Source organism: Rhinatrema bivittatum, chromosome 2 (assembly GCF_901001135.1).
Source record: "Rhinatrema bivittatum chromosome 2, aRhiBiv1.1, whole genome shotgun sequence".
In the NCBI taxonomy this organism is placed as follows: Eukaryota; Metazoa; Chordata; class Amphibia; order Gymnophiona; family Rhinatrematidae; genus Rhinatrema; species Rhinatrema bivittatum.
This window is the reverse complement of record NC_042616.1, coordinates 42,449,539-42,476,825: the sequence shown is the minus strand read 5'-3', so window position 1 is coordinate 42,476,825 and position 27,287 is coordinate 42,449,539. Positions and strand designations below refer to the sequence as shown.

Here is a 27,287-nt window from a genome sequence, read left to right as displayed (position 1 = left end):
CGGCTAACTTTCCTATCTGGACTGTGTATGAATAAAGACCTCAGTGTTTCTCTTTACCCAGCGAAGCTGCAAGTAGTCCAATATGGGGAGGTTCGTTGGTTCAGAACCCGGCAGAGATTTAGACTTTTGTTTCTTAGCTAACCCGCCTGCAGGAACTGCTGTGCCAGAGAGCCGGGAGAAAGTTTGATGAGGGGGCTATACTGAGCACTTCAACTTTGGAGGGCTGTGATGGGAATATATTTAGATTTTTTTTTTTAAGCTGTCAAGGTTGGGTTTTGGTTTTTTTGTTTTGTTTTTTTTTTACTGTTGAGTATTTTTTTCTGTTTATTCCTCCTTTGTTTTACCAATTCAGCTTCAGGATGGGAGATGCTTTTCTGGCTGGGGCCTTGGAAATTCTTTGGCTCTCTCTAGATTAGACTACAGCCAAAAACGTTCAGGTTCGTGGATCCATTAGTCTTCAGTTTCCGAGGATCTCCTCTCTTTTCATGACACTGTGAAAGGGTAGCATTACTTGGAGGTCATGCGCTTGTTAACTGAGGTTTGTTTGTTTTTTTAATGCTTTTGTCCTGCATTTCTAAGACGATTGAAGGTTATTGAGTGTTTTAGACTTATCAGCAAGCAGGTCCTGGAGGGAATTGGACCGAGTTATTATTAAGGGGAGGGTTCAACATTAAAGTGTGGAATCTTAAGTTTAGGGTATAGGAAAGGCAGGAGCAGTGGAATACCTTTTTGGTTGGGGGGGGGGGGGGGGGCAACTGAGCTCTGCCCCAACTCCTTCCAAGCTCTGCTCACATTCCCACTGTCAGTTTGTTACTTTGCATTTAGGTTTTTATTTGATTAATATTCTGCTTTTTAATAATTTTCTATCATACATGAACTCTTTGCATACATCAGAATATAATTATTCATTCCCAGACCAATTAAATGTTTGATGCTAGATAACTAGACCCAGTGGAAAAGGAGAAAATGACAAAAACAGCATTACTAATAGAAATGTCAGTACTTAAATGATTATTCTGTACTGTATGGAGAGAAGATCATCAAGTGCCAAAAGTGAGGGCCGTTATGTAACATAACAGCTGCCCCCACCACCACACACACAAGAAAAAGGACAAAGACTGAGCAGTGCCCAAATAATAAGCTGTTTTGTTGAGGCTGCTGAGCTTTTGCCATTTTTCTTGTGGGAGGTGGGTAGAGGTAGGGGCAGGAGGGGGAGAGAGCAACAGCAGGAGGAGAGGGGGCAGGAAGAAGAGAACAAGAGAAGGGGGATATCAGCAGGGAGAAGAGAGGAAGTTGGACAAAGGGAGAGGAGGAGGGATGGGACAAGGGGCGAGAGCAAGAGGGAGTGGGGCTAGGGAGAGAGATGGGATGGAGAAGGGGATGGGGATATAGGTGGAGGGACTGAAGGGGAGGCAGGAGCAAGGAAGAGAGGTCTGGGAGGGGGAGGGGCCAGGATGAGAAGTCTGCTCCCAAGAAAAACAACAAAGGCTCTGTGGCCAAAACATAATATGGTACTATGTTGGGCCTGCCGAGCCTTTGTTGTTTTTGTTGTGTGGGGTAGGTAGGGGTAGGGATAGGGTTCAGGGCAGGAGGAAGAAGAAAGAGCAAGAGGAGTGGGTGGGAACAGGGGAAAAGAGAAGGGGAGGGGCTGAGGGCCTATCGCATCACCGTGCGAACCTACAAAAAATTCCCCCCTTGCGTGATCGAGATGGGATTTGCATGCACATCAATGTAGAATCGTGCACACAGGTAGCCACTTTTATAACATGCGCACATGAACGCGCGCATGTTATAAAATCAGCGCGTCGATGTGCGCACACCGGCAAACGCATGTACGTGCGCCGGGGTGGTGGTGTGAAAGTTGCCTTCCCTCTGAAAAGCCCGCTCACACAAATAAGTCTTGAGTGCTTTCTTAAATAATTTTGTTGACTATGCTGTGCATACAGATTCTAGTAGAAGATTCCACAGTCTAGGGCCTGCCACGGAGAATGCACTAACACATTTTTATGAGAAGATGCAAGATGGGTCAGTTCTTTGGGAATGGGATCACAACCGATCCACAATTCTGCTGTTTTCACAAGACTCAAATGAAGAGGATTTTGTCTTTGCCAGATATGAACTTTTCAAGGCAACTTAATATTGATGCTACTGAAGAGGAGATGGTGGAGCTCTCTGAAAAAAAGGGCAGGTGTACGACATCAAGAAAATCTATCGACTGGAAAAGAGCAATCTTTTCTATAACTTTTAAGTTAAGGTGGACGAGTTGGAGATTTGTCTATTGCTAGACATGCTGTCTCTAGGGAGGTTTCCTTTCTTTAACATAGGGGGTGACTGAAGCTTCTTTAAAGGAGATTGGCAAGCAACACGCCTCTAAAGAAAGGTTTATACAAATTTGGTAACAATATCTAGACTCTGAGATTGTAAGGCACAAATGACCCAAAAAGGATAAGGGTCCAGTAAACAAAAGGGAGATTTAAGCTGCAATATAATTCCAGCTATATTATTGGGCTGATGGAACATATTCAGAGATTTCCCAGCCCTGGGGTATAGACCTGCTGGAAAAAATCTGAGAGAGCTGAAGCCCCCATCGGTTAATGAATTTTGGATCTTTTTGAACCTTCTCATCACGATAGGCAGCAAAGTCTTCGCAGTCAAAACTTAGGGTCTGGTCTTTTTTTTTTTTCTTCACAAGGTGCCTTTATAAAAGATGGCCAACTAAAGCTAAAAGGCTCAAGAGAACGAGTAAGGGCGTTCTGACTTATCCTTATTGTCTTGTAAGGCCTGTCGAGATGAGTGGATTTCACTGCCTCACCAGCAGGTGGCGGCAGACAACCCAAGCCTTTTCTGACATTATAGAAATGAAATGAAACATAGAAATGATGGCAGAAGAAGACCAAATGGCCCATCCAGTCTGCCCAGCAAGCCATGCACTCTTTTTTTTTTTTTTTTTCTCATACTTGTTACGCCTGGCTTTTAGTACCCCTTAGTTCCATTTCCCCTCCACCCCACCACCAATGTAGAGAGCAGTGCCGGAACCACATCCAAGTGAATATCTAGCTTAATTAGGGGTAGTAACCGCAGCAATAAGCAGGCTACACCCATGCCTTTGTCCACCCAGACTATGTAATTCAGACCTTGTTGGTTGTTGTCCATATACAGATCCTCTTTTCCACATTCCCCCTGCCATTGAAGCAGAGAGCTATGCGTTGAAAGTGAAGTATTAGACTTTCTCCCCTGCCGTTGAAGCAGAGAGCTATGCTGGATATGTATTGAAAGTAAAGTATCGGCTTATCTGGTTTTGGGGAAGTAACCGCCGTAACAAGCAAGCTACACCTCGCTTTTTTGTGAATGCAAATCCTTTTTTTTTTTCTTCCACATTTCCTCTTGCTGTTGAAGCCTAGAGCAATGATGGAGTCTCATTAACCGTGTGTATGTACATTGAACAAGGGTATTATCTCCAGGCAGTAGCGCTCATTCTCGCGAGCCACATTAACAAACAACAAATATTGAACAAGCCTAATAATTGGCAATACCTATAGCCTATGTCCTCACCGGTAATTTTACATACTCTTACCCACCCCTCTGCTTTTTTTTTTTTTTTTTTGGAGACTGCAGCCCTCCATCCTTCCGCTCCGTGAAGGTGGTATACCATTGGCATCCCGCTCCGTGAATGCCACTCCAGCCTTCCGCTCCGTGAAGGTGGAACACCGACCACTGGCATCCCGCTCCATGAATGCCTCTGTGGCTACTGCCACTCCGTGCAGTGTTCTGCCGCCTCCTCCCACCCCTGGCCTGCGGGCCCCGGTTATTGATCCCTGCATCTGCTACTTTTTGTGGCTGTGACAACTTCCCCCCCCCCCTCCCACAACAAGACCTTTAATTTGGGCTTCAAGGGCTGCTGCCTCTCCCTTTTACTGCAACAGGTCTAAGGCGATCTCTAGCTCAGCCTTTCTGTGCACTTCGGCGGCGGCTGTGGCGGCAGCTGTGGCTTCCTGTTGTTCTTTTATTCTGAGCCCTTCTATCTTGAGGGCTGCTGCTTGTTCGGCATTCTGTGTGCGAGCCACCCCCTCTTCATTCACGTCCTCTAGACTTGATGGATCCACAGTGTTTATCCCATGCCCCTTTGAAGTCCTTCACAGTTCGGGTCTTCACCACTTCCTCCGGTTCTTATATCGCCTGGGACAGCAGAAGAGGCGGCCAGGATTCCTTTGCCTTCAGCAGTTGATGAGGATGGACAGGAATAGCGGGAGGAATAAGAGCCCTAGGATGATGGCCCATAAGGACCTCTCTCTTTAGGGCTGCCAGAACTGAGCCAAAAATATAATATAGTGACATAGTAATGACGGCAGAAAAAGACCAAGTGGTCCATCCAGACCGCCCAGCAAGTTTCTCATGGCAGTAACTGCCGCTCTGTGCAGGTTACCCCTAAACCTTATGTTAAGGGTAGTAATATTTACAATCAAAACCAAGCGACTGTCAAACTCGTAACAAAATTACTGCTAGCAACATTTTTACAGGATGAGCAGCCTCCTTGCTAATTCAGACAGTGCTGCTTGAGCGTGCTTTGCTTTCTATTTGGCCCGCAGAAGCATTCCTGTGCTTTAACCCTAATGTCTGCGTATCAGTACCCAGGACTGTAAAAATTGGGGCCCGGCGATAGCTGTCGTCTAAATTTAATTCTCCTTCCCCCTCATTGTCAAAACAGAGAGTGATGTTGCAGTCGAATCACATACATCAAGGTTAATTGGTTAACAAATAATAGAGGGACTGTAGGACATTGGCCAGCAGTGGCTGTTCTTTCATCACAGAAGAAAAATCCAGTTCCTATTTGGGCCTGGTCGCTAGTATTTGGTCCAACAAGAGCATAAAAAGCGTTAAAAAAAAAAAAAAAGAGGAAGCAGAAGCAGGATATGGACTTGAGCTGCTTTTCACTACGATTAAAATAGCTAACAACTGTCTAGATCCTTATCCCTTTTTTGTTGATTAAGTAATCATTGGCTGTATCTGCAGACAGCCTTTTTCTGATTCTTAATATGTCTATCAGAAGGAGTAGTACCAGAGGAGTCGAAAAGAGCAATTATTAGACTGATTATAAAAGATCCCATGGGTTCTAGAGCTGATAAAACACATTTTCAGCCTCTATCAAATTTGTTTCCCTGGCTAAATAGTTGGAAAATGGGTGTTAGAACAGCTAAATGATTATTTAGAAGATTAACACTTATTGGATAAAGAACAGTTTGTCTTTAGGCAGGGTAGGGGCGCAGAAACTCTGTTACTATCATTCTTGGATGATATTTATCAGCGTTTAGCAAAGGCCTTTGATACCACTTGTCATGCTAGGTTAACAGAGGGACTAAGTACCCGATTCACTAAGGGTTTTTTTTCCATAGACACAAAATGAATCTGGCCCTAAGATTGATAGGAATTGAAGGCACTATTTTACTTTGGTTTCAATTTTTTTTAAACATCATAAGCAGCAAGTTTGTGTACAAGGAGATGGTTCTACATGATATCACAACCCATCAGGTGTTGAACAGGGTTCGTTTTGGTCTACTGTATTGTTCAATATCTTTGTGAACCTTTAAATGAACTCCTGCATGCCTTTGGTTTATCTTACAAAACTCATGCTCATGATGTACAATTTTATATCCTGAGTGAGTGTGAGGTGTTTTCTGTGGTTTTTACCGCTGTTAAAGATTGGTTAAGATGCTGCTCTAGTGCATGCCACATAGATGGGTCCACATCCAGCATGGAGAATGTCCTGTTTCTAGTTCTAAAAAGTCTAAAACTAGGAACAGGCAATACATTTCGATAACTAAACACAGAGATTATGCACTAGAATATTTTTAACCAACTCTGCCAATGGATACTGCTCTACATTTATTGCCTTAAAAAGCAAAGTGAGAGGAAATTTGAAAGGATGATCATTAAATTCTCAATCTGGGTTAATTTCCAAACTATATAGGGATTTACTGGATTATTGGACGATTGATCCCCTTCCCTCTGTCACAGTACGATGGGCTAGGGATTTGGGACTAGCCTTGGAAGAGGATGATAATCAGATTTTCTCTGGCTGGGTTAGGACAGCTAGTAGAGAATGCCAATGTTCGTGAAATGCAATTTATGGTGGTTCACAGGCTCTACTTTTCTCCCTCCTGGGCATTTAAGGTGGGTATCACTCAGAGCCTTGCCTGTTTGAAATATGGAGCAGCAGAGGGCAGGTTTTTTCATTACTTTTGGTCTTGTGTGAACATTAAGGGTCTGATTTTAAAAAGCATTTACATGCGTAAAACTGGGTTTTACGCATGTAAATGCACTTTACTCGAGTAAGTGGGCTTTTGAAAATTGCTACAATATATGCCATTGAATCGTCCATAGGATTTATTCACATAAGTGCACTTTACGTGAGTAAATGGCTTTTGAAAATTGCTACAATAGTAGTTACATTTATGCACGTAACTCCTTTGAAAATTACCCCCTAAAAGTTTTGGGGTTTCTGTGTTTCAACATGTCTATGTAGGAGGATATGATAGAGGTGTTTAAAATCATGAGAGGTCTAGAACAGGTAAATATGAATCGGTTATTTACTCTTTCAGATAACAGAAGGATTAGGGAGCATTCCATGAAGTTAGCAAGTAGCACATTTAAAACAAATCTGAGAAAATTCTTTTTCACTCAACACACAATTAAGCTCTGGAATTTTTTGCCAGAGGATGTGGTTAGGGCACTTAGTATAGCTGGGTTTAAAAAAGATTTGGATAAGTTCTTGGAGGAAAGTCCATTGACTGCTATTAATCTAATTGACTTAAGGGTAGATTTTAAAATGTGCACTTCGGCACACGTATGTTATAAAATAGGATTCCCATGCGCACATGCGTGCCAGATTTTGATATACGTGTGCGCAGATGTGGGCAGGTGGCTTCTTCCGCGTGCGGAGGGGGATTTTTCAAATTATGCATGGTGATGCGATTTGCATTTTTCCCAGTTACCTCCCAGTCCACTCCTTTAATCGTACACCCTAATCGTATCCTGACTATCCCCAAATTTTTTATTTTCGTACTTGCTGCTCCTCCAGAGCAGAAGTAAACTCTGTGCACCATCGGCTGCCGGTGCACGCTTCCCCGGGACAGCGGCTAATAGCGCTGACCCAGCCCGCTTCCCTGCCCGCCCCTTTTATCTAGCCCAGCTCTTTTGTGCATACGGGGGTTACACACGTTGCCAGGCCCTTGGAAATGCGTGCGGTGTGCACAGAACCCAGCCATGCTCGTAACCCCTGAAATTTATGCGCGCAAGGCTTTTAAAATCTGGGCAAGACTTCTCTTGGGTAAATCCATGTTGACTGTGTTCCATAAAACTGTGTCTTTCTATATGCTCTACAATTTTAATCTTGAGAATAGTTTCCACTATTTTTCCCGGCACTGAAGTCAAGCTTGCTGGTCTATAGTTAATCGGATTGCCACTGGAGCTCTTTTTAAATATTGGAGTTACATTGGCTACCCTCCAGTCTTCAGGTACAATGGATGATTTTAAGATAGGTTACAAATTTTAACTAATAGATCAGAAATTTCATTTTTGCGTTCCTTCAGTACCCTAGGATGCATACCATCCGGTCCAGGTGATTTGCTACTCTTTAGTTTGTCAATCTGGTCTACTACATCTTCCAGGTTCACAGTGTTTTGGTTCAGTTCATCTGACTCATCACCCCTGAAAACCATCTCTGGAACTGGTATCTCCCCAACATCTCCCCAACATCCTCATTAGTAAACACGAAAGCAAAGAATTCATTTAGTCTTTCTGCAATGGCTTTATCTTCCCTAAGGGCCCCTTTAACCCCTTGGTCATCTAACGGTCCAACCGACTCCCTCACAGGTTTCTTGCTTCGGATATATTTTTAAAAGTTTTTATTATGAGTTTTTGTCTCTATGGTCAACTTCATTTCAAATTCTCTCTTGATAAGACAGGCGAAGAGATACCCAGATACCAGATCCGAAGATGGTTTTCAGGGGTGATGAGTCAGACGAACTGAACCAAATCACTGTGAACCTGGAAGATGTAATAGACCAGTTTGACAAACTAAAGAGTACAGTTCATAGGGTGTAATCTTGATAGACAGTATATCAAGGTGCCTTTGGAAATTCTTCTTAATCAGGCCCACTATAATCGGAACTGTTTCTGACTCTTTCTGACATTATTTTCTTGCTTTATGATTTCATTGCTTGGTACTTAAAGATCTTTGCTTTCTCCCTATAATCCACAGAATAGGCACTGGGTAGTGACACCTCTGTCAGCAATGCTGTGCTTGTGTTCTTCTCCTTCACCACAATATCTGGTTTCTAGCATCGATCTCCCTGTTGGTAGAAAGATGAATGTTCCATGCGATCACAACTTGTTTGCTGTCTTCTATTACGGTTGTGTTCTCAGTGTTTGTTTGGTATGTTGATGTTATAATGTTTACACACTTTCCAGAGACTAAGCCATGCCACCTTATCGTGCCTTTCTGCATACATTACGTTAGCACATCACATTCAGCAACAAGATGTGTAATCGTTTCCAATTCTCTTCCACAGAATCTGCATTTTATCCATTTTAATCAGTCTTTTCTGTGCTGGCTTTGAAGCATCGTGGCTGTGGTCCACTGTTATGTACTTACAACTATCAGTCTCTCATCTATAGGTTTCAGTTCACCCCTCTTTCACCACTACTGTGACAAATCTTTTATCTGCATGAGGTTTCTGGAGTAAATCTCTGTACCTCCCACTATATTTGTGCTTCTGCCAATTATTTTTCCTTGGATGCTATTCTAATTCTTCAAAAGTATTTGTTCTCTTGTTTTGCTAATTCTGTAGCTTCCTTCCTTTTGTGTCCTGCTGGTTTTTCAGGCATTTCCTACATGCCCCAGCACAATTGTCCAAGCTTAAGAACCGACACAGATGATGCTGACTTGCTTTCAAACGTCAGCAGTATTGGAGCATTTGGGTCCATTGCTGCCATCAAGGCTCCTCTGTTTTTAGTTTAAAACCAATATTCACCCTAATTTTAGCTGCGGGTTTTCAAGGCCTGCAGGCACTGGAAGCCAGTATGGGCCAAAGGGCATGCCATGTTGCAAGTGCCGCCTCCTCCCTACCATAAGCAGCCAAAGTGCCCGCTGTCTGGTGCCACGAATGCATTTGAAGCAGGCCCTGTTCACCAGAAACACTTCCCGGAAGGCTCCCTGGCCCTGCACAAAAGCAGACGTGCAGGGCTGCGGACCACGGGAGCCTCAGTACGCTTGCTGCTGAAGGAGAGAGGAGAAGCCTGGAGCTGCCCCCAGTAAGGATAAATGCTGTTGCAGTGCGGGGCGGGGGAGGGGGGGGGGGAGAGAGCGAGAGAGAGGGACCCGTTAGGGATTGGGGTAGAGATGGGGATGCTGAGTTGAGCAAGTGGGAGAGGCTGCTTAATAATGTTTTATTGTCCTGGCTTCTGTCCGCAAAAATAAAATGCTGATCTTGACCCTGAAAAATAATGAGTCAGTTTTTTTCAATTGATTTAGCCCTGTCTTTGTTCTTGTCATCAGAAACCTAATAAATTCCCAGGAAAAATAAAGAATAATAAAAAACAAAAACAAAAAGGTCTGCCTGAAGACTTTTGATGGTAACTATGTCCGTAATCCGTTTGAATAAGACCCATACCGCCTTCAACTCTAAAAATGTATAATCTCTGCCTAGACTGGTTCTTACTTGATAGGCGCAGAGGAACTTCCTTGTTTTTCCATCCAATTCTTCAAGATATTTATGGACCCGGTCTAATATTCCATAGCGCCAGAGTAATAACAGCAGAAATAAAGACCAAATGGTCCATCCACGCTGCTCAGCAAGCTTCTTATGGTAGTAATTGCCACTCCATGCAGGTTACCCCCACGCCGTATATTAATGGTAGTAATATTAAAAAAATGAAGACAAAGCATTGTCAAAGCCATTACATAATTACTGCTAACTATTTTTTTTACAGGGTGAGCAGCCTTCTTGATAATTCAGACACTGTTGCTCGAACGTGCTTTGCTTTTTGGATTTGGCTGTAGCAGCAGGGCTGTGCTTTTTCCCCCCTTAATGTCTGCGTATCCGTACCCCAGACCATAAAAGTCAGGGCCCAGCGTTGGCCGTCATCTGAGGTGTTGTAGTTGCATCAAAATCATGAAAGCTAATTGACGAAAAGGTAGTAACCCCCATACCTTCTATTAGGGGACATAGCTGCCCCTCCATACAGGGGACCCTCCTGCACCCTTTCCATCGTTTCCACCATTAGCCTTTAAGGATTCCCCTGTTTGTTTTTAATTTGTTTACTGTTTTCATCTTTACCACTTCTTCTGGAAGGGCATTCTAGGCATCCACCATCCTCTCTCTGTGAAAAATGACTTCCTTAGGTTGGTTCTGAGTCATCCCCTCCCTGCACTTTCAGTGTCTGACCCCCTAGTTCTACTCTTTGCTTTCAAATGGAAAAGATTCAAGGAACCTGCATCATTAAACCTTTCAGGTACCTGAACGTCTGTATCTTAATCGCCTCTGCTCCTCCTCTCTTCCATGTCTACATATTTAGAGCCTTCAGCCTCTTCTCATAAATCTTCTGGTACACACCCTCACCGTTTTGGCCACCCTTCTCTGGACCGCCTCAGTCCTGTGTCTGTCCTTTTTCAGATTCAGTCTCCACAACTGAGCACAGTACTCCAGGTGAAGCCTCATCAAGGACCTGTAACAAGGGCATCACCGCCTCCTTTTGCTTACTGGTTACTCCTCTCCCTCTGCAGCCCAGCATTTCTTTGGCTTTAGGTATCTCCTTATCACATTGCCTCGCCACCTTCAGAGTGCCAGACACTAGCACGCCAAGGTCCCTCTCGCAGTCTGTGCACATCAGTCTTTCACCTCTCATCACAAATGGCGCTTTCAGATTACCTCACCCCCCCCCCCCCCCCCCCGCTGCATGACTGCACTTCTTGGCTTTGAATCCCAACTGCCAAACCTTCAACCTTGCTTAAATCACTTTTCATTCTCTCTACTCCTCCACTCAGCTGCAGATCACCTTCTATCCTTTTGCAATGTCACCCACCCAGATATTGAACAGAACTGCTCCCAAAACCAGTCCAAAGCTGTAGGTTAGTGCAGGTATAGAAAGCTGATTAAGAGCTTGTATCTTATTCCGTGCTGTCAAGACACTTTTCAATATCCGCTTCAGTTTCTTATAGTAATCTTTACTGATTACACTGGTGTACACATTTTTAGAGGTCTACTTCAGCGATAAACTGTACCCTTTATTATTGATGTTGAGGTGCTGAATTCAAATATCCCAATTAAACCAGCTGATTGAATACTGTTTCCAGATTTAAGTTTTTACATTTTACGTCTATGTCTACGGCACAGATAGTACACTTTTAACCATAAGGTGTCCAGAATGATGGGAAAGCTAATGCAGCGTTCTTACTCCAGGCACAGGCTCTCCGACTGCCACTCCTGTTATTATATCGTACATTGAACGAGGGGAGGAGCCGTACATCAGGGACGAGCCGGGATCAGAGGAAAGAGGAACTGGGAGAAGCAGCTGCTCAGGTGAGTGCAGGAATAAGAGGGACCGGGGTAAAACTACTGAGAGGAAGAGTGGAAGGAGCAGCTGGGAACTGCAGAGACCCCTTCTCCAGCTCCTCTAGAGACTTCTTGGTCCTTATTGGGTTTGGTCTCCTTGATATAGAGTTCTTTATGTTACTGCTTTGCTCAGCTAGAGATGAATTTTAAGAGTTGCTCATGCACAACTCGTATTTTAAAAGAATATATGCGTGTGCGCGAGCAACAGAATACGTGTAATAAAGGGGCTTTCTGGGGCAGGGCCAATATTTACAGGCAGAAATTGCTATTTTATAATCTGCCATAAGTCTTTTACCTGCATACCTTTACTTCCGCTCAATGTGAGGTGCAAGTGATGGTAAACATCTTAAAAGTGAAAAAATGACAGGGTAGAGGCTCTGGGTGCAAATGGGGGACTTCAGGCTGTTCAGCTGCCCTTCTGAGTTGTGTACCAACCGCAGAGGCAGCCTGGTTTTTAGCTGATCCTTCAAGGCGCTTCCCCCTTAGAATCACACCTTGGATAATCACAAGCCAAAAAGGAAGAGAAAAACACAAGATCCAAACTGTCTTAAAATGATTCTGTTTATTTTGTGCAGTAATAGAATATAGTATGAAAAGCAATAACAGGCAATCAATTGATTAGCAGTTCTCTTCCTGGGGAAAGCTTTTTTGATAGACTGGTCTGGCTACGTGGAGCAGAGTACTTTCCCACAGTCTAAGTTCCTAATCTCGGCCTTCATACACTTTTTTTTTACTGCCGCTATGTGCAAATTATTAATCTATGCAGTTCTAACACTATATCATTGTTCTTTGTTCTCTCTAACTTCTCAGAACGTGCCCTCTATCTCATTCACATCCCCCTGATAGAGTTGCCAATGCTGTTACTGGGCGTTTCACCAACCAAGTTCATGTCTGTCCTCCAGATTAATCAAAATTCCCAACAAGCTGTGGGGTAGATTTTAAAAGGGTGCGCGCGCACATGTTATGTCTGATTTTATAACTCGCACAGGCGTGCGCAAGTTATAAAATCAGGGGTCGGCACGCACAAGGGGGTGAACAATTGTGCACCTTGCGCACGCCGAGCCGCTCTGCCTTCCCCCGTTCCCTCCCAGGCCACTCCGAAATTGGAGCGGCCTGTGAGGGAACCTCCCTTCTCCCTACCCTGACCTTCCCCCCCCCCCCCCCCTGACTTTTATCTTACCTTTTGCGCCTGCTGGCATCCTGCAGCCACACAATCCTCCATCATAGCGGCAATGGCTGCTGTGTCGGAGGCCTCTGGCCCCAACCCCGGACCGCCCTGCCCCCACCCGCCCTTTTAATAAAGGCCTGGGACTTACACGCGTCCCGGGGCTTTATGCGCGTCGCCGGGCCTTTTTAAAATAGGCGCGGCGCATGTAAGGCTGGTTATGCGCGTAAATTCTCTGGATTTACGCACGTAACCTTTTGAAAATCCGGCCCTGTGTGTGCAAGGTCAGCTGTCAGCAGTTCTTCATCTTGGTGTAAATTCCGGTAGTGGGGTAACTGGAGCGGGTGGCATAGCGGGGCATCCAATAGCATAATTACCTAATCCCAGTTTGCCTACAAATATTTAATATCAAATACCCTAGAATGCATAGATCAGAAGCAAAGCCCAAAAATGGATTAAAGTATTGAACAAGATGTGCCCTGAGCATACATTTACAGGGCAATAGATTGTTGTAAATCGTCCAGCCATTGCTGAATGGTTTTTTTTCAGCTGCTGGTGGCACAGTATCACACTTCACATTGGAGCACACCTGCTTGCGCAAGGTAGGTGACCCAGCAGAAGAACACAAGTGAGGAATACATTTGGCAAAAATAAAAAGCAGTAATGCTAGGAACAAAAAACCAAAAAGAAAAGAAATTAAACCTTTCGAAATGTCCCCTAGCGAGGAAAACCAAGAAATTACATCCGAAAAATCACGAGCTCATTATTTGGGGACCTTTAACAGCAGTGCAGAAGAATTTAGTAAGAACTGGGCTTGCTCATGGTCAGTTTGTGTTAGACTCCGACATTTGTGGGAAACAGAAAGGGCTGGGAACAGAAACGCGAATGGGAAAGTTCCGAAATATTTCTGTGCAGTTTTACGGGAGGGGCGCGTATGAAAGCAACGTAACACGAACCAGACCAGATAGTGGGCAGGGTTCGATAAGCAGTGTTCCCATAGAATGTTCAGCAGCACCAGTCTCCTTATTTACAAGGGCATCAGTACACTGGGGCCTGTAGGAAAAGAAAGTGGAGGCACCATAGTAACTCATCATCCCCCCCAAAAAAATCCCTGTTTTTAAAAATCTATTCTAGTTCCTTCTACAAAAAGAAATTACTATCTGGGTGTACAAATAGCATATTCTGCTGAACCAGTCAGACGGTATCACTAATGCGAGAATCACAATAGTAACATCTGCAAGTAACAATGGGACTAGGTATTAGCTAAGTGTATCATAAAAAAATATTTCATCATGATAATCAGTTATTACATTTCAAAGAGATATGGATTCTACATATTGCTTAAAAACAGTGTTTAAGTAAGCCCACCCCTAGGAAATTAAAAAAAAACCCATGAAGACAGAAATTCTGAGCATTTCAGTTCATAAAATGGATGTTTTCTGTGGCAAAGGGTCAATGACAAACGATGTGTACAAGTCTTGCAGCACAGCAGTCTGGAAGGTGTCCTCTGCACTTTCATCACTAATTCAGATGTTTGTGTTTATGGATTAATACCTGATATGAGATGAATAAAAACTGAAATTAAGTAAACAAGAAACTCTAGAATAAACATCAGTAACTCCTTATATGTAATAATCACTGTAAACACTATGAATATGGATATCCAACAATGTTTTGTGATAGTTCAAAGAAGCAGCTACATAATGTCCAATCCCTTCTTTATTTCCCCACTTTTCTATAAGACAACACACACTATTCAGACAAAAGCAACCTAGGTGCTCATTCATCCAGTCACACTACATAGAGACCATGACATATAACATGTATTTCACTGAACTGATGGCACAAGTGCATTCATTGCACTGTCCTAATGACATACAAAATGGGTACTGACAAACAAATAGCAAACATTTGAGCTTAAAAAAGGTAGGCCTAAAAAGTATTTGGATCCAAAGAAAAAGTCAGAATTAAAACAGATCTTGTGGAAAGAGCATTTTTCCAGCTTGGCATATAGCTGGTTATCCCTTCCAAATCATCGGCCTCATGGATTCAACCCTGGAGGTTGTTCCGTGGGCAAGGGCCCATATGCAACCACTCCAGCGCTCCCTGCTGTCACAATGGAACCCACTGTCCCAGGACTACTCAATTCACCTCCATCTACCATTGGAGGTTCGGACCCAGCTCCAATGGTGGCTACAGGAAGACCACCTAAGCAGAGGAGTAAGTCTAGCCCCACCGAACTGGATCTTGCTCACCACGGATGCGAGCCTGCGAGGATGGGGGAGCACACTATCAGGAGCTGACGGCCCAGGGGAAATGGAACAAGGAAGAGGTGGAATGGAACATAAACTGCCTGGAAGCTCGAGCAGTCAACAGTTGCCTATGTCAACCGCCAGGGAGGAACCAAAAGCCAGCAGCAGGTGTCTCTGGAAATAGACCCCCTCATGGCATGGGCGGAGATAAATCTACAAGGGATCTTGGCCTCCTACATAGTGGGAAAAGACAACGTCTCAGCAGACTACCTCAGCAGAGAGAGCCTAGATGCCGTGGAATGGATGCTGTTGACCACAGCCTTCCAACTGATAGTAAATCGCTGGGGCCTTCCAGCCATGGATCTACAGGCCACATGTCTCAGTGCCCAGGCCCCCATGTTCTTCAGCCGCAGACTAGAGCCACAATCCCTAGGAATCGATGCCCTAATCCAGACCAGGCTAGAGGAAGACCTTCTGTACGCCTTTCCTCCATGGCCACTATTGGGCAGGATCATCCGCAAGATAGAGCATCACAGGGGGCTAGTTCCACTTGTGGCCCCGGACTGGCCAAGGTGACCATGGTACCAGACATGCGAAGACTCCTTGCGGGGAATCCCCTGTGCCTACCTTCACACAGGGACCTTCTCCAGCAGGGACTGATCCTCCACGAAGATCCGTCTCGGTTCTCTCTTACGGTCTGGCCCTTGAGAGGACTCGCCTGAAGAAGCGCGGTTACTCAAAGGCTGTGATTGACACCCTGCTCCAAGCGCGCAAGTTCTCCACATCCCTGTCTTACATACAAATCTGGAGAGTGTTCAAAGCCTGGTGTGAAGACCACGGCATTCTCCTGTGGACAGCCAAAATCCCATGATCTTGGAGTTCCTACAGGACGGGATGAAGAAGGGGTTGTCACGCAACTCCCTCAAGGTCCAAGTTGTCGCGCTGACCTGCTTCAGAGCTGAAGTGGACTGTATCAGACTATCAAACCATCCAGATGTGTTTCATTTCCTGAAAGGGGTTAAAGAACTCCGACCACCCCTAAAGTGGCCGGTACCTCTATGGAATCTCAATCTGGCATTAGACTTCCTAGCTGGGGCTTCCTTCAGACCAACTCGCAGTCTGTCACTACGCCTCTTAACATTGAAGACTGCATTCTTGGTGGCAGTATGTTCAACTCGTCACATCTCCAAACTACAGGCACTATCCTGTCGGGAACCGTTCCTGAGGTTCACTCCTGGAACCATACAATTGCACACTGTCCCCTCCTTCTTACCGAAAGTGGTTACCCAGTTTCATGTGAACCAAACCATTTCGCTACCATCTCCAGATTAACATAAGGACTCAGAAGACTCACACCTTCTTTGCCATCTAAATGGCGGCAGACTCCTAGTCCAATATGTGTAAAGATCGGAATCTGTGCGCAAAACGGACCACCTGTTTGTCCTTCACAGCGGGAAGAAATAAGGGGAAGCAGACTCGCGGGCGACCATAGCCCGCTGGATCAAAGAAGTAATCAAGTCGGCCTGCATAGAGGCAGGATTGCTATATAGAGGCACTCTACGAAGGCCCAGGCAGTCTCCTAGGCGGAAACCAGGCTGTTGTCCCCTGCCGAGATCTGTCGGGCGGCAACATGGTCCTCCATACACACATTTTCCAGATTCTACCGCCTGGATGTTCAGGCCCGGGAGGACACAGCCTTCGCAAGAGCAGTACTAAGTGGGCCACAGGCAGCCTCCCTCCCAGTCCGGGAGTAGCTTTTGTACATCGCATTGGTCCTGAGTCCTTCTGGCTACACGCTAGGAAATGGAGAAATTACTTACCTGATAATTTCGTTTTCCTTAGTGTAGACAGATGGACTCAGCATCCCGCCCATGGCTGCCCCAGAAAAGGGAGAACCTCGGATAGCAATCCTCGAGACTAAGCAAATACGGGTAAGCCATGGCCTACCCCTAGTTTCAAGACACCCACAGTTATCCGATGTCGGTGTTAATCGGTTGAGTGCACTGGTGGTTTCCAGTTGGAAATCAGTTGAACCAGTCAAATTTTAATCAAGTTTAAGCAAGTTATTTAAGCAAAGATATATCCACATTGCTTTTCAAAGAGAATACTGAGGAAGTGAGGTCAGTTCAGGGGTATATGTACCCAGGATGACGTCAGCTTTGAAATCTGACTCCGTCTCCCATGTGCTAGCAGAAGAGCACAATACCCATTGGTCCGGAGTTCATCTGTCTACACTAAGGAAAAATGAAATTATCAGGTAAGTAATTTCTCCACTAGAATGCATTAAACTATAAATATTATAAATCATTTGTAATTTTGAATCTTTAAATTTAAAACCGTCCAGGAAACATTTCTGTATGATTAACTCTAACTACAAACACGTAGAAAAACAGGGTTGTGATACAACTGGGATCATTAGGATATGTCATAACAATTTTAATTAACAAATTATTTAGCATTTATAACTGTTTAATTAAATAACTCTTATCTTTAGTCTATTTTTCTTCCTTATGCATTACCATGCCATAACGCTCCTTCATCTGTTTCTGTTACGATCCTGGGTGGAGTGTGGACCCTTGGCCTGTGTCGGGATTGACGCTACATGGGAAGTAGGCCTGCTGCAGGTTCCCAGCAACAGGAGGCGGAGGAGACGAAGACAGGGGCCAGCTGGAGCTTCACCAATACCAATCCCGTTCCCCACGGGTTGAGCCTTTGGTTGCCGGGACCGGATGGGCTTAGGTGGGCCCCTGAGGAGATGGAAGGCAGTAGGAGATGATGATCGTTGGATGCTGGTTAGAAGGCCAGAAGGAGGTCTGAATTGGAGGTCCACGGTCAAGAGCCAAAGGAAGGTCTGATGCCTGTCCGAGGTCAGAAGCCAGAGGGAGATCCGAAGCCAGTCCGTGGTCAAGAGCCAGAAGATCCTTCTGAAGGGAGAAGGCTAGGAAGAGGGATGAGCAGGATTCGGAGCTGGAGCAGGAGCGGAGCACAGGAACACGCTGGAACAGAAGCCAAGGAAGAACACCAAGAAACAGATCTGTAGCCAAGTCGCTTGCTACAGGGGCTGGATGGGTTAAAATACCAGAAGAAATGATGTCATCAGGAGGAGCTGAGTGCAGTTTCCCGCTGCAGACCCTTTAAGAAGCTCTAGGTAGCACGCGTGCGCGCGCCTAGGAAAAGTCGGGGAGGACTCGAGTCGGTGGCATTCTGAGGCAGGCATTCTGAGGGAGAGGCCAACATAGCCCTGGCGGAGCGCGTCTGAGGGCAGTAAGCCTAACAGTTACACTTTCACCATCAAATAACTTACAATAGATATACCCCCTGTTCAAGTAAACAAAACTCTTCCCAAAAAGGAGAGCTAATTCAATTCTTCTTTGAAAAGAAAAAAATAAAGTCATCATAATAGTGTCTTTCAAAATACATCAAACAGTTCATTTTAAAGTCCTTAAAGCTTGTATGAATCTATTAAGATGACTGAGAAATAGTTTATATTAGTGCTTTGTAATATGAAGTTAATCAAAACAAATTGTTACTGGATAGGGTAGTAAATAATAATTTCAAATGGATGCATTTTAACTGTAAGATGAAATACTTCTCGCCGGAATAAAGCAATTTTCCTATTCAGCTTTTTTTTTCCTGCAACGATGAGTGAATTCCTGAGGGTGGGGCTACTTTAGATTTGGTTCAGTCTTATATAAACTAAAAGAGTATTTTTAAATGATCAAAAAGAAAGAACACTTTTTTCTTTCAGAAGTAATAGGATTATTCATAAAGACAGTGTTTCCAAGTGCATGAATACATTAACAGGGAAATGAAAAGTCAAACAGACCCTCAGAATGATTTTTAAACATTCACAAAGCACAAACATTACAATGATAATACCTCACAGACAGCATTGTACCATAGATAATTCCTTTAAATTCAGAAATGAAGAATATAAGAGCAATATATCATTTTCTGATAACAAATACTCATAGCCTTTGTAAAGCTAATTGTCATTTTGCAAAAACATTGCTCACAATTCTATAGTGCATAGCAGAAAGCAGGAATGCCAATAGATAGTATCCAAAATAAAAGCAGGCAGTAAAAACAAACTTTCTTACCACAAAAGCAACTTTAGAGTTTCAAATAGATAAAAAATATTTCGCTTTACACATCAAGCATTAGTTTGTTTATTGGCACAACACTTTCCTAATTGATATGTAAATGGATGGCACTGAGCTAGGGCTAACAGCAGCTACTGGAGAGTCCGACTTCTTGGAGCTGGGAGTATAGTCACTGTGGGCAGAAGGGAGATCTGGGATATAAATTAGCTTGGTATGCAGAGTCATCTAAGATATCCTACACCATAATAGACACTTTTTCCCTTTATGCAGGAGCTATAACCAATGCAGAGATTGTACAGGGACCTTCTAAACAGTAAAATCTCTTTAACTGTCACAGCCTTTTGAAAATACCTTCAGCTGGAAATATTTCCTTAGTGGCATGATGTTATCCAAACATATACAATACTGTTTCTAGCCTATAATTCTTCCACATATAGTGGGATCTCTTTTCCGGGTAGGTCCCCATACTTAGCAAGTCACAACACACACACACACTCTCCCTCCTAGGCAGGAATCCCTATTTTCTGCCTCACATAAGCAGGGGTGCACGTCCCGTCCTCCTCTTAGTCTATTTACCTAGACTGTCCCAGCCTATTCACCTAGGCTGTATCCCCAGAGATTTCACCTCCCTGTAATTTACCGGGAGTCCAACTCCCTGATATCACCACCTATTTACGAGGCTGTATCAGAGGTCAGCTGGTGTGGTCCCTCCTTTGATTCCCAAGAGCACAGAAAGCACTAGAGGCTGTCAAGTTCTTATCAATTGAAAGCTTTATGTTATGTACTTGTGCGCATAAGGAAACCAGATGCCATTCAGCGAGTCTGAATTGCCTTCACATAGAATATGCCATGTTCACACAATGTCCAAGGGCATCCCTGTAGGCATTTTTTACTTTAAAATCTTTGTAAACCTATTCTATAACACAACTCACTAATAATATTCTAAATAAGAGTGTATAGAAATGCTTACAAATGACGTATTTAATCCCTCTTGGGATTCTTCAGCTGGTCACCTCTGCCATATCTGAGCGGGTATCTCTCCAGATGGCAAAACGTCATCTGGGCAAACCTAAAACCAAACCAGTCACTAGCAGTCCGACAAAATTAAATTCCGGACACAGTGATCACGTCGGGGTCACCAATTGTTCAGCTGCCCTTCTGAGATGTAAATAACAGAGGCTGCCTGTTTTTAGTTGAACCTTCAAGATGCTTCCCCCTTGGAATCAAAAGCCAAAAAGGAAAAGAAAAACACAAGATCCAAACTATCTTAAAATTATTCTGTTATTTATTTTGAGCAGTAATAGAATATAGTATGAAAAGCAATAAATGGCAATCAATTGATTAGTAATTCTCTTTCTGGGCTTTTCTGATAGACTACTCCTCGTAGCCAGACCAGCGTACTTTCCCACAGACTAAGTTCCTAATCTCGGCCTTTTATACACTTTTTTCCTACTGCAGCTATGTGCAAATTATTAATCTATGCAGTTCTAACACTATATCATTGTCATTGTTCTTTGTTCTCTCTAACTCCTTGGAAAGTCTCCTCTATCTCACCCACATCCCCCTGTTATAGTTGCCATTGCTGTTATTGGGCATTTTGCCAACCAAGTTCATGTCTGTCCTCCAAATTTATTTATTTATAGCTTTTTTATACCGACGTTCGTTTGCACATCACATCGGTTTACAAATAACAGGTGTAAACACATGGAAAATTAGCATGCAAAAAAGAAATTACATCTCAACATTAAAATGCAAAATTACAATATTTCAGGTCAGTTGAATTACAGAAAGTTGGGTGAATTAGGGCCCAAGTTAAAGCAATAATAGCTCCTTTTAAACTGACCAGGCCCAAAAGATTATTAGCCATTGTACTGTTGTTAACCCTTATACTGCTGATTCTCTACAAGGCTGAAGAGCCAGGAGGGTGTTCCTGGGCTGCAGATAGATCAGGCAAACTGGTGGACTAATGTAATTCCCTTCTCAAGTGCATATTACAAAATGTGAGGAATTAAATGTGTAAAAGCCAACAATTGATAAGAAAATTATGTGAGTTAAATCCTTTCATGTAAATGATTAAAATTAGGTGCACAACTTTGCACGTAGAGCAGATTTGTGCCAATTACCTGGATACATTTTGAATTCTCCACTAAGAGCAGATTTGCTGCCACTTAGCCATATACTTCTGAAACCACTACTTATCTGGTTAAGTTCAACATTACATGCTATACAATCTTTCAGAGATGCGAATATGTTGGGTAAAATTATGCATATTTTATATTGTGTGAGTGCAATTGTGCGCATGATATAAAATACATGCACACGTGCGCATGCGTCCATATATCTGCACGTTTGTTTTAAAGATACCCTCTAGGCCCTTCCTCTCCATTTGGGCTGCCTATATCCAATCTCTGCCTGACAGAGTGCGCAGTTTAATACCCAACGACCTTTCCCTACCCTTTGCACATTAAATCTCTTTTCTTCTGCCTTGTTCCCTTAGTAAGGCCTAGGGGAGGTTGTATTTTTTATTAAGGGAGGCTGTGAAGGTTCCACCAGCCTGCTCTTAGTGTTTTATGCTAATGTTTTCTGTGCCCCGTTATGTGAGGGGGGTGGGGGGAGGTTTGTGGGATTATGGGGATGCACTGCGTCTGTTTACATATGCTGCTACTATCCTAGTGGTAGTTTATTTGTTTAATTATGTGGCAATGTTGCTTTTTTGTGAAAATCAATAAAGATACTTAAACATAAAGATATCCCCTAAGGGAAGAGGAAGTACTTTAGCAGTCTCTCCTGACTATTGTCCCAGCTCCTGTTCCCTGGTTAGAGGTTCTGTGCTGGAGCCCTTTAGTATCATTTCCCCTTCAATCTGCAGAGGGAATTTCTCTTCATCAATACCTAGAAATCCTTTCTTTCCTATGGAGTCTGAATTCTAGTTGCATCAGATCCCCTAACTTCTCTGGAACCTCTTATTCTGTCTTTCCATAAAACATAATAATGCTTTATATTTTCTTTCCTTCTGTCTAGAAAAAGTTGATCCTGGAAACAATAATACAGAGCCATACCACTGGATAGTCAGTGAGAATCCAGAGAGGAACAGGATGGTATCAGAAAGAGATGGAGAGAATGAATCTGATTGGGGAAGAAATTGCAAGAATCAAAGCAACTCAGAAAAGCAGCAAATAAATTCAACAGGAGCCTCAGCTGAGACTTCTTCTGTGTGTGAGGAAAGTGCCAGTAATATTACACACATACGGAAAGAGCAGAGAAATCAGACAAGAAATGTTATGAAGAAAAGAGATTGTGGTCCTGTATGGAGTGAGAGAAAATCTTTTTTTCAGACAACAGATCTTACAAAACACAAAAAAATACACACTGCACAGAGCCCCGTTTCAAATTCTGATAAAAACTTCACTCAGAAGATAAACCTTAAAAGACAATTGAAAATTTATACTAGTACTGAGTGCGATGAAAGCTTACGTGGCAGAAAAGAATTACAATCTCATCAGAAAATCTACAAACAAAAAAGACCCTTTTCATGTTGTAAATGTGAGAAAAGCTTCAGAAAGAAAAGAATGCTAATATCTCTCCATAACATAAATAGTGGAAAGAAAAAATTAATATGTATTAAATGCAGAAATGACTTCATTACAAATATACCAATCTTGCCTGAGGCATCATTTACATATCCCAAATATAGTAAAACCTTGAAATCTAAGATACACTTCCCAGACCACAAGAAAAACCACACAAGAAAGAAACAATATATATGTAATGAGTGTGATAAGAGCTTCAATCAGAATTCTGCCCTCATAAAACACCAGAGAATTCACACTGGTGTGAAACCATTTTCATGTACTGAGTGTGATAAAACATTTAGTCATAAGGCATACCTCACAATCCACCAGAGAAGTCACACAGGTCTGAAACCCTTTATATGTACTGAGTGTGGTAAAAGCTTTAGTCAGAATTCAACCCTGAAAATACACCAGAGAATTCACACAAGTGAGAAACCATTTAGATGTATGGAGTGTGGTAAAAGCTTTAATCAGAAATCAAATCTAATAAGGCACCAGAGAATCCACACTTGTGAGAAACCATTTACATGTACTGAGTGTGATAAAAGCTTTAGTCGCACGACATATCTCATAATCCACCAGAGAACCCACACAGGACTGAAACCATTTACATGTACTGAGTGTGGTAAAAGTTTCAGAAATAATTCAACTCTCACGATACACCAGAGAATCCATAGTAGTGAGAAGCCTTTTACTTGTACTGAGTGTGAAAAAAGGTTTAACCAGAAGATACACCTTATAAATCACCAGAAAATCCACACAGGATTGAAACCATATACTTGTACTGAGTATGATAAAAGCTATAGTGAGAAGATACATCTCATAGAACACCAGAATATCCACGTTGGAGAGAAACTGTTCACAGTTACTGAGTGCAGTAAAAATTTCACTTGGAATTCAAAACATACTGTCGACCAGAAATCTCACACAGGAAGGAAAGCTTTTACATGCATTAAGAGTGGAAAATACTTCACTAACAATTCAGATCACAAGGGACATCAAGGAATCCTCACTTGTGAGAAACGATTTAAATGTACTGAGTGCATCAAAAGTTTCAAGAACAAGTCAGAGTTCTCAGAGCACCAGAGAATTCATGGAATAAAACAATTTTCATGTACTGAGTGTGGTAAAAGCTTTAGTCATAAAGCAAATCTCAGAAGGCACCAGAGAACCCACACTAATGAGAAACCATTTTCATGTACTGAATGTGATAAAAGATTTAGTCAGACAACATGTCTTATAAACCACCAGAGAATCCACACTGGTCTTAAACCATTTACGTGTACTGAGTGTGATAAAAGCTTTAGTCAGAAGACATGCCTCATAAGCCACAAGAGAATCCACACTGGGCTTAAACCATTTACATGTACTGAGTGTGATAAAAGCTTTCGTCAGAAGACATGCCTCATAAACCACCAGAGAAGCCACACTGGTCTGAAACCATTTACATGTACTGAATGTGATAAAAGCTTTAGTCAGAATTCAACCCTGACAATACACAAAAGAATCCACACATGTGAGAAACCATTTACATGTATGGAGTGTGATAAAAGCTTCAGTCAGAAGTCGAATTTAATAAGGCACCAGAGAGTGCACACTAGTGAGAAACCATTTGCATGTACTGAGTGTGATAAAAGCTTTAGTCGGACCACATATCTCATAAATCATCAGAGAATCCACACAGGACTTAATCCATTTACATGTGCTGAGTGTGGAAAAAGTTTCAGAAACAATTCAACTCTCATGGTACACCAGAGAATCCACACTAGAGAGAAGCCATTTACCTGTACTGAGTGTGATAAAAGCTTTAGTCAAAAGATACATCTCATAAATCATCAGAACATCCACACAGGACTGAAACCATATATATGCACGGAGTGTGATAAAAGTTTTTATCAGAAGATAGAGCTCATAAATCACCAGAGAATCCACACAGGACTGAAACCATTTACATGTAGTGAATGTGATAAAAGCTTTAGACAGAAGAAATGCCTCATAAAGCACCAGAGAGGCCACACTGGTCTGAAACCATTTACATGTACTGAGTGTGATAAAAGTTTTAGTCAGAAAACATACCTCATATATCACCAGAGAATCCACACTGGACTGAAACCATTTACATGTTGTGAGTGTGATAAATGCTTCAGTTGGAAGACAAGCCTCCTAAGTCATCAGAGAATTCACAGAACAGAAAAAGAGGAGCACATGGAACCATAGATCAGTTTATCCTGAATAAAGCCATTATGAACAGCTGTAAAAAAATCTTACCCTCATTAAAACATAGATTGACATGGGACCCAAATTTATCATTTTATTCATGAGCCTACTGTTGCAATATCGCTCGTGGGAGGGCACCGCAAGTTATCTCATTCACCTTCCAGCACTACCTGTGTGCCGTCACTCTCTGCAGCTGGAGTCACTGCCTCCACCTGGAACAAGCAGCAGTGGGATGCTGCCAACAGAACCTCTGCCTTCCTGTGTGACCCAAAGCACAACTGTCCCTGATGCTGCCTGGGCCTGGCCGCCGTTTCCTGCTGCTGTGAGATACACTAACGTGGCCCATGATCTTTGTGGCCTGGAACACCACCACCTTCCTCCCTTGTCACAGACATCACTGAGGCTGGTGTCCCCTAGGCACGCTCATGCACCTCAGTTCCTGATTTAAAGAGCCCACAGTAGGAAAAGCCCGCAGCACCCCCAGATGACATCCTTCCTGCCAGCCCTATAAAAGGGCTTGTCTGCTCAGCCTTTGCCTTCACAAGGTCTTTCTTGTTCTCGCATCATGTTTCTGGTCTCCAGTCTCGTATGATCATCGATGGCCATCCTGTTCTTGGTCCTGGTCCTTCGCTGGTTCCTGTGTCCTGGTCTTCTGTTCCTGCTCCAGCGTTTCTTGTCTGCAGCCTGTTCCAGGTACTATTTGAGTCTTCAGAGTCCTGTCCAAGTCTTCGCCACTGGTTCAAGTCTTCAAAGTCTCTTCCTTATTTCCTGAGCCTCAGTTCCTGAGTCCGAATTCCAAGTTCTGATTCCTGAGTCTGAGTTCCTGAGTCCAGTCCTTGGTCTCTGGAGTTCTTGTTCAGCCTTCAGCCTGTTTCAAGTCTTCAGAGCCTTCAGCCTTGTCTTCTTATCAGTGTCCTGAGTCCTCAGCCTTTGTTGGTCCTATGCTCAAGCCGTTCCTAAGTGGTTAGTTCAAAAGGGCTTATGGAGTGGCCGGAGGGCTACCCCAGAGACCAGCATGGGTTGATGGTTCATCTATTCCTGTTCCAAGTCTCAAATGTTCTTGTTCCGAGTCTCAAGTGTACCTATTCCAAGTCATCGAGTGTTCCTGTTCCAAGTGTTCACCTCTACTTGAGCCTTCAGTTTATCCCATGGCTCCAGTCTTCAGTTTCAGCCTAGCCTGTGCCTGGATGCATTCACCCGCCAGCGGCATGAACCATGTCAGCCCCGGGGTTATGTCAGTTGCATCATGGCACAGGGGCTCACACTCTCGAGCGCCCGCTCACAACACCTCCTATGCAAGACCATATCAAAAGCTTTGCTGAAATCAAGGTTACCCACATCAAGCGCTCTTCCTTGATCTAAATATCTAGTTGCCCAGTCAAAAAAATAAATCAAGTTCATTTGACAGGACCTTCCTCTGGTAAATCTATATTGTCTCAGATCCTGCAACTCACTGAATTGTAGATAATTCACTATCCTTTCCTTTAGCAGAAACTCCATTAATTTTCCAAGCACCATAGTAAAGCTAATTGACCTGTAGTTTCCAGCCTCCTCCATGCTATTACTTTTATGAAGCTGGTCCACAATCCATTTTTCCAGTCTTGCATCACCACTCCATTCTCCTAGGATCTATTGAACCGGTCCTTTAGTGAACCCATCAGCATATTTCTGAGCTCCTTTTATTTCTTGGAATCTGTCTCCTCTAGCCTCATGGCCTTGGTCACTTTCAGTTTTGCTAGTTCCACCCACTCTCTTCTGTAAATGCAGTTCTAATACCCTCCCCCCACCAGTATTCTTGTCAACCGGCAACAGCCCTTCTCTAAGGTCTTCTTTAGTGACCTGTACACCAAATGAAGTATTGTTTAATATTTCTGCTATTTTGTATTCTTTCTCCATACCTTGCTTCATGACTCTTTTCAATCCTACAGTCAGGTTTGTGCTTCGGGGAGGGGGTAGTGAACAGGAGAGACCATTCTGGAGCCCTTTACTTTAGAGCAGTGGTTCTCAACCTTTTTCCCATTGTGACACACCTGACAGGCCACGCTCACATGTGTGACACAGAAGAAATAAAAAATAAAGGTCCAGTATTATTTTTATTGTTAAGAATGACACAAGGAAAAAATATGTATTCTGTCTGAACAGAAATTGCATAAATAGTAAACGTCCCACACCAAAACAGCACCAATTTATTGATGGAATAGTAAGGAGTGCTTTGTTAGCTGATCTTAGATTTCTGTTTGGTACGTGAACGCGGAGGGCTGTGTTAAGCCAATCTGCTTTTTCGTTGTGTATTAATTTATGTATGGTGCAAAGTGCTTTGTATTGAATTCTTTGTTCAATTGGTAGCCAGTGTAACTCGGCTAGGGTTT

General features: G+C 43.2%; 1 protein-coding gene across 2 annotated transcripts in view; it reads left to right on the top strand.

Moving 5' to 3' along the window:
* Window positions 1-26,989, top strand: part of LOC115083894 (zinc finger protein 271-like) — a 68,152-nt gene extending 41,163 nt beyond the window's left edge. For both annotated transcript variants that reach the window (XM_029587949.1, XM_029587948.1), the window contains 2 exons: window positions 11,457-11,576; window positions 22,151-26,989. In XM_029587949.1, coding sequence (XP_029443809.1) covers window positions 22,225-24,918 — 2,694 coding nt within the window. In that variant the 5' untranslated portion in view covers window positions 11,457-11,576; window positions 22,151-22,224 and the 3' untranslated portion in view covers window positions 24,919-26,989. The remainder of the gene's footprint in view (window positions 1-11,456; window positions 11,577-22,150) is intronic.
* Window positions 26,990-27,287: the final 298 nt, after the last annotated feature.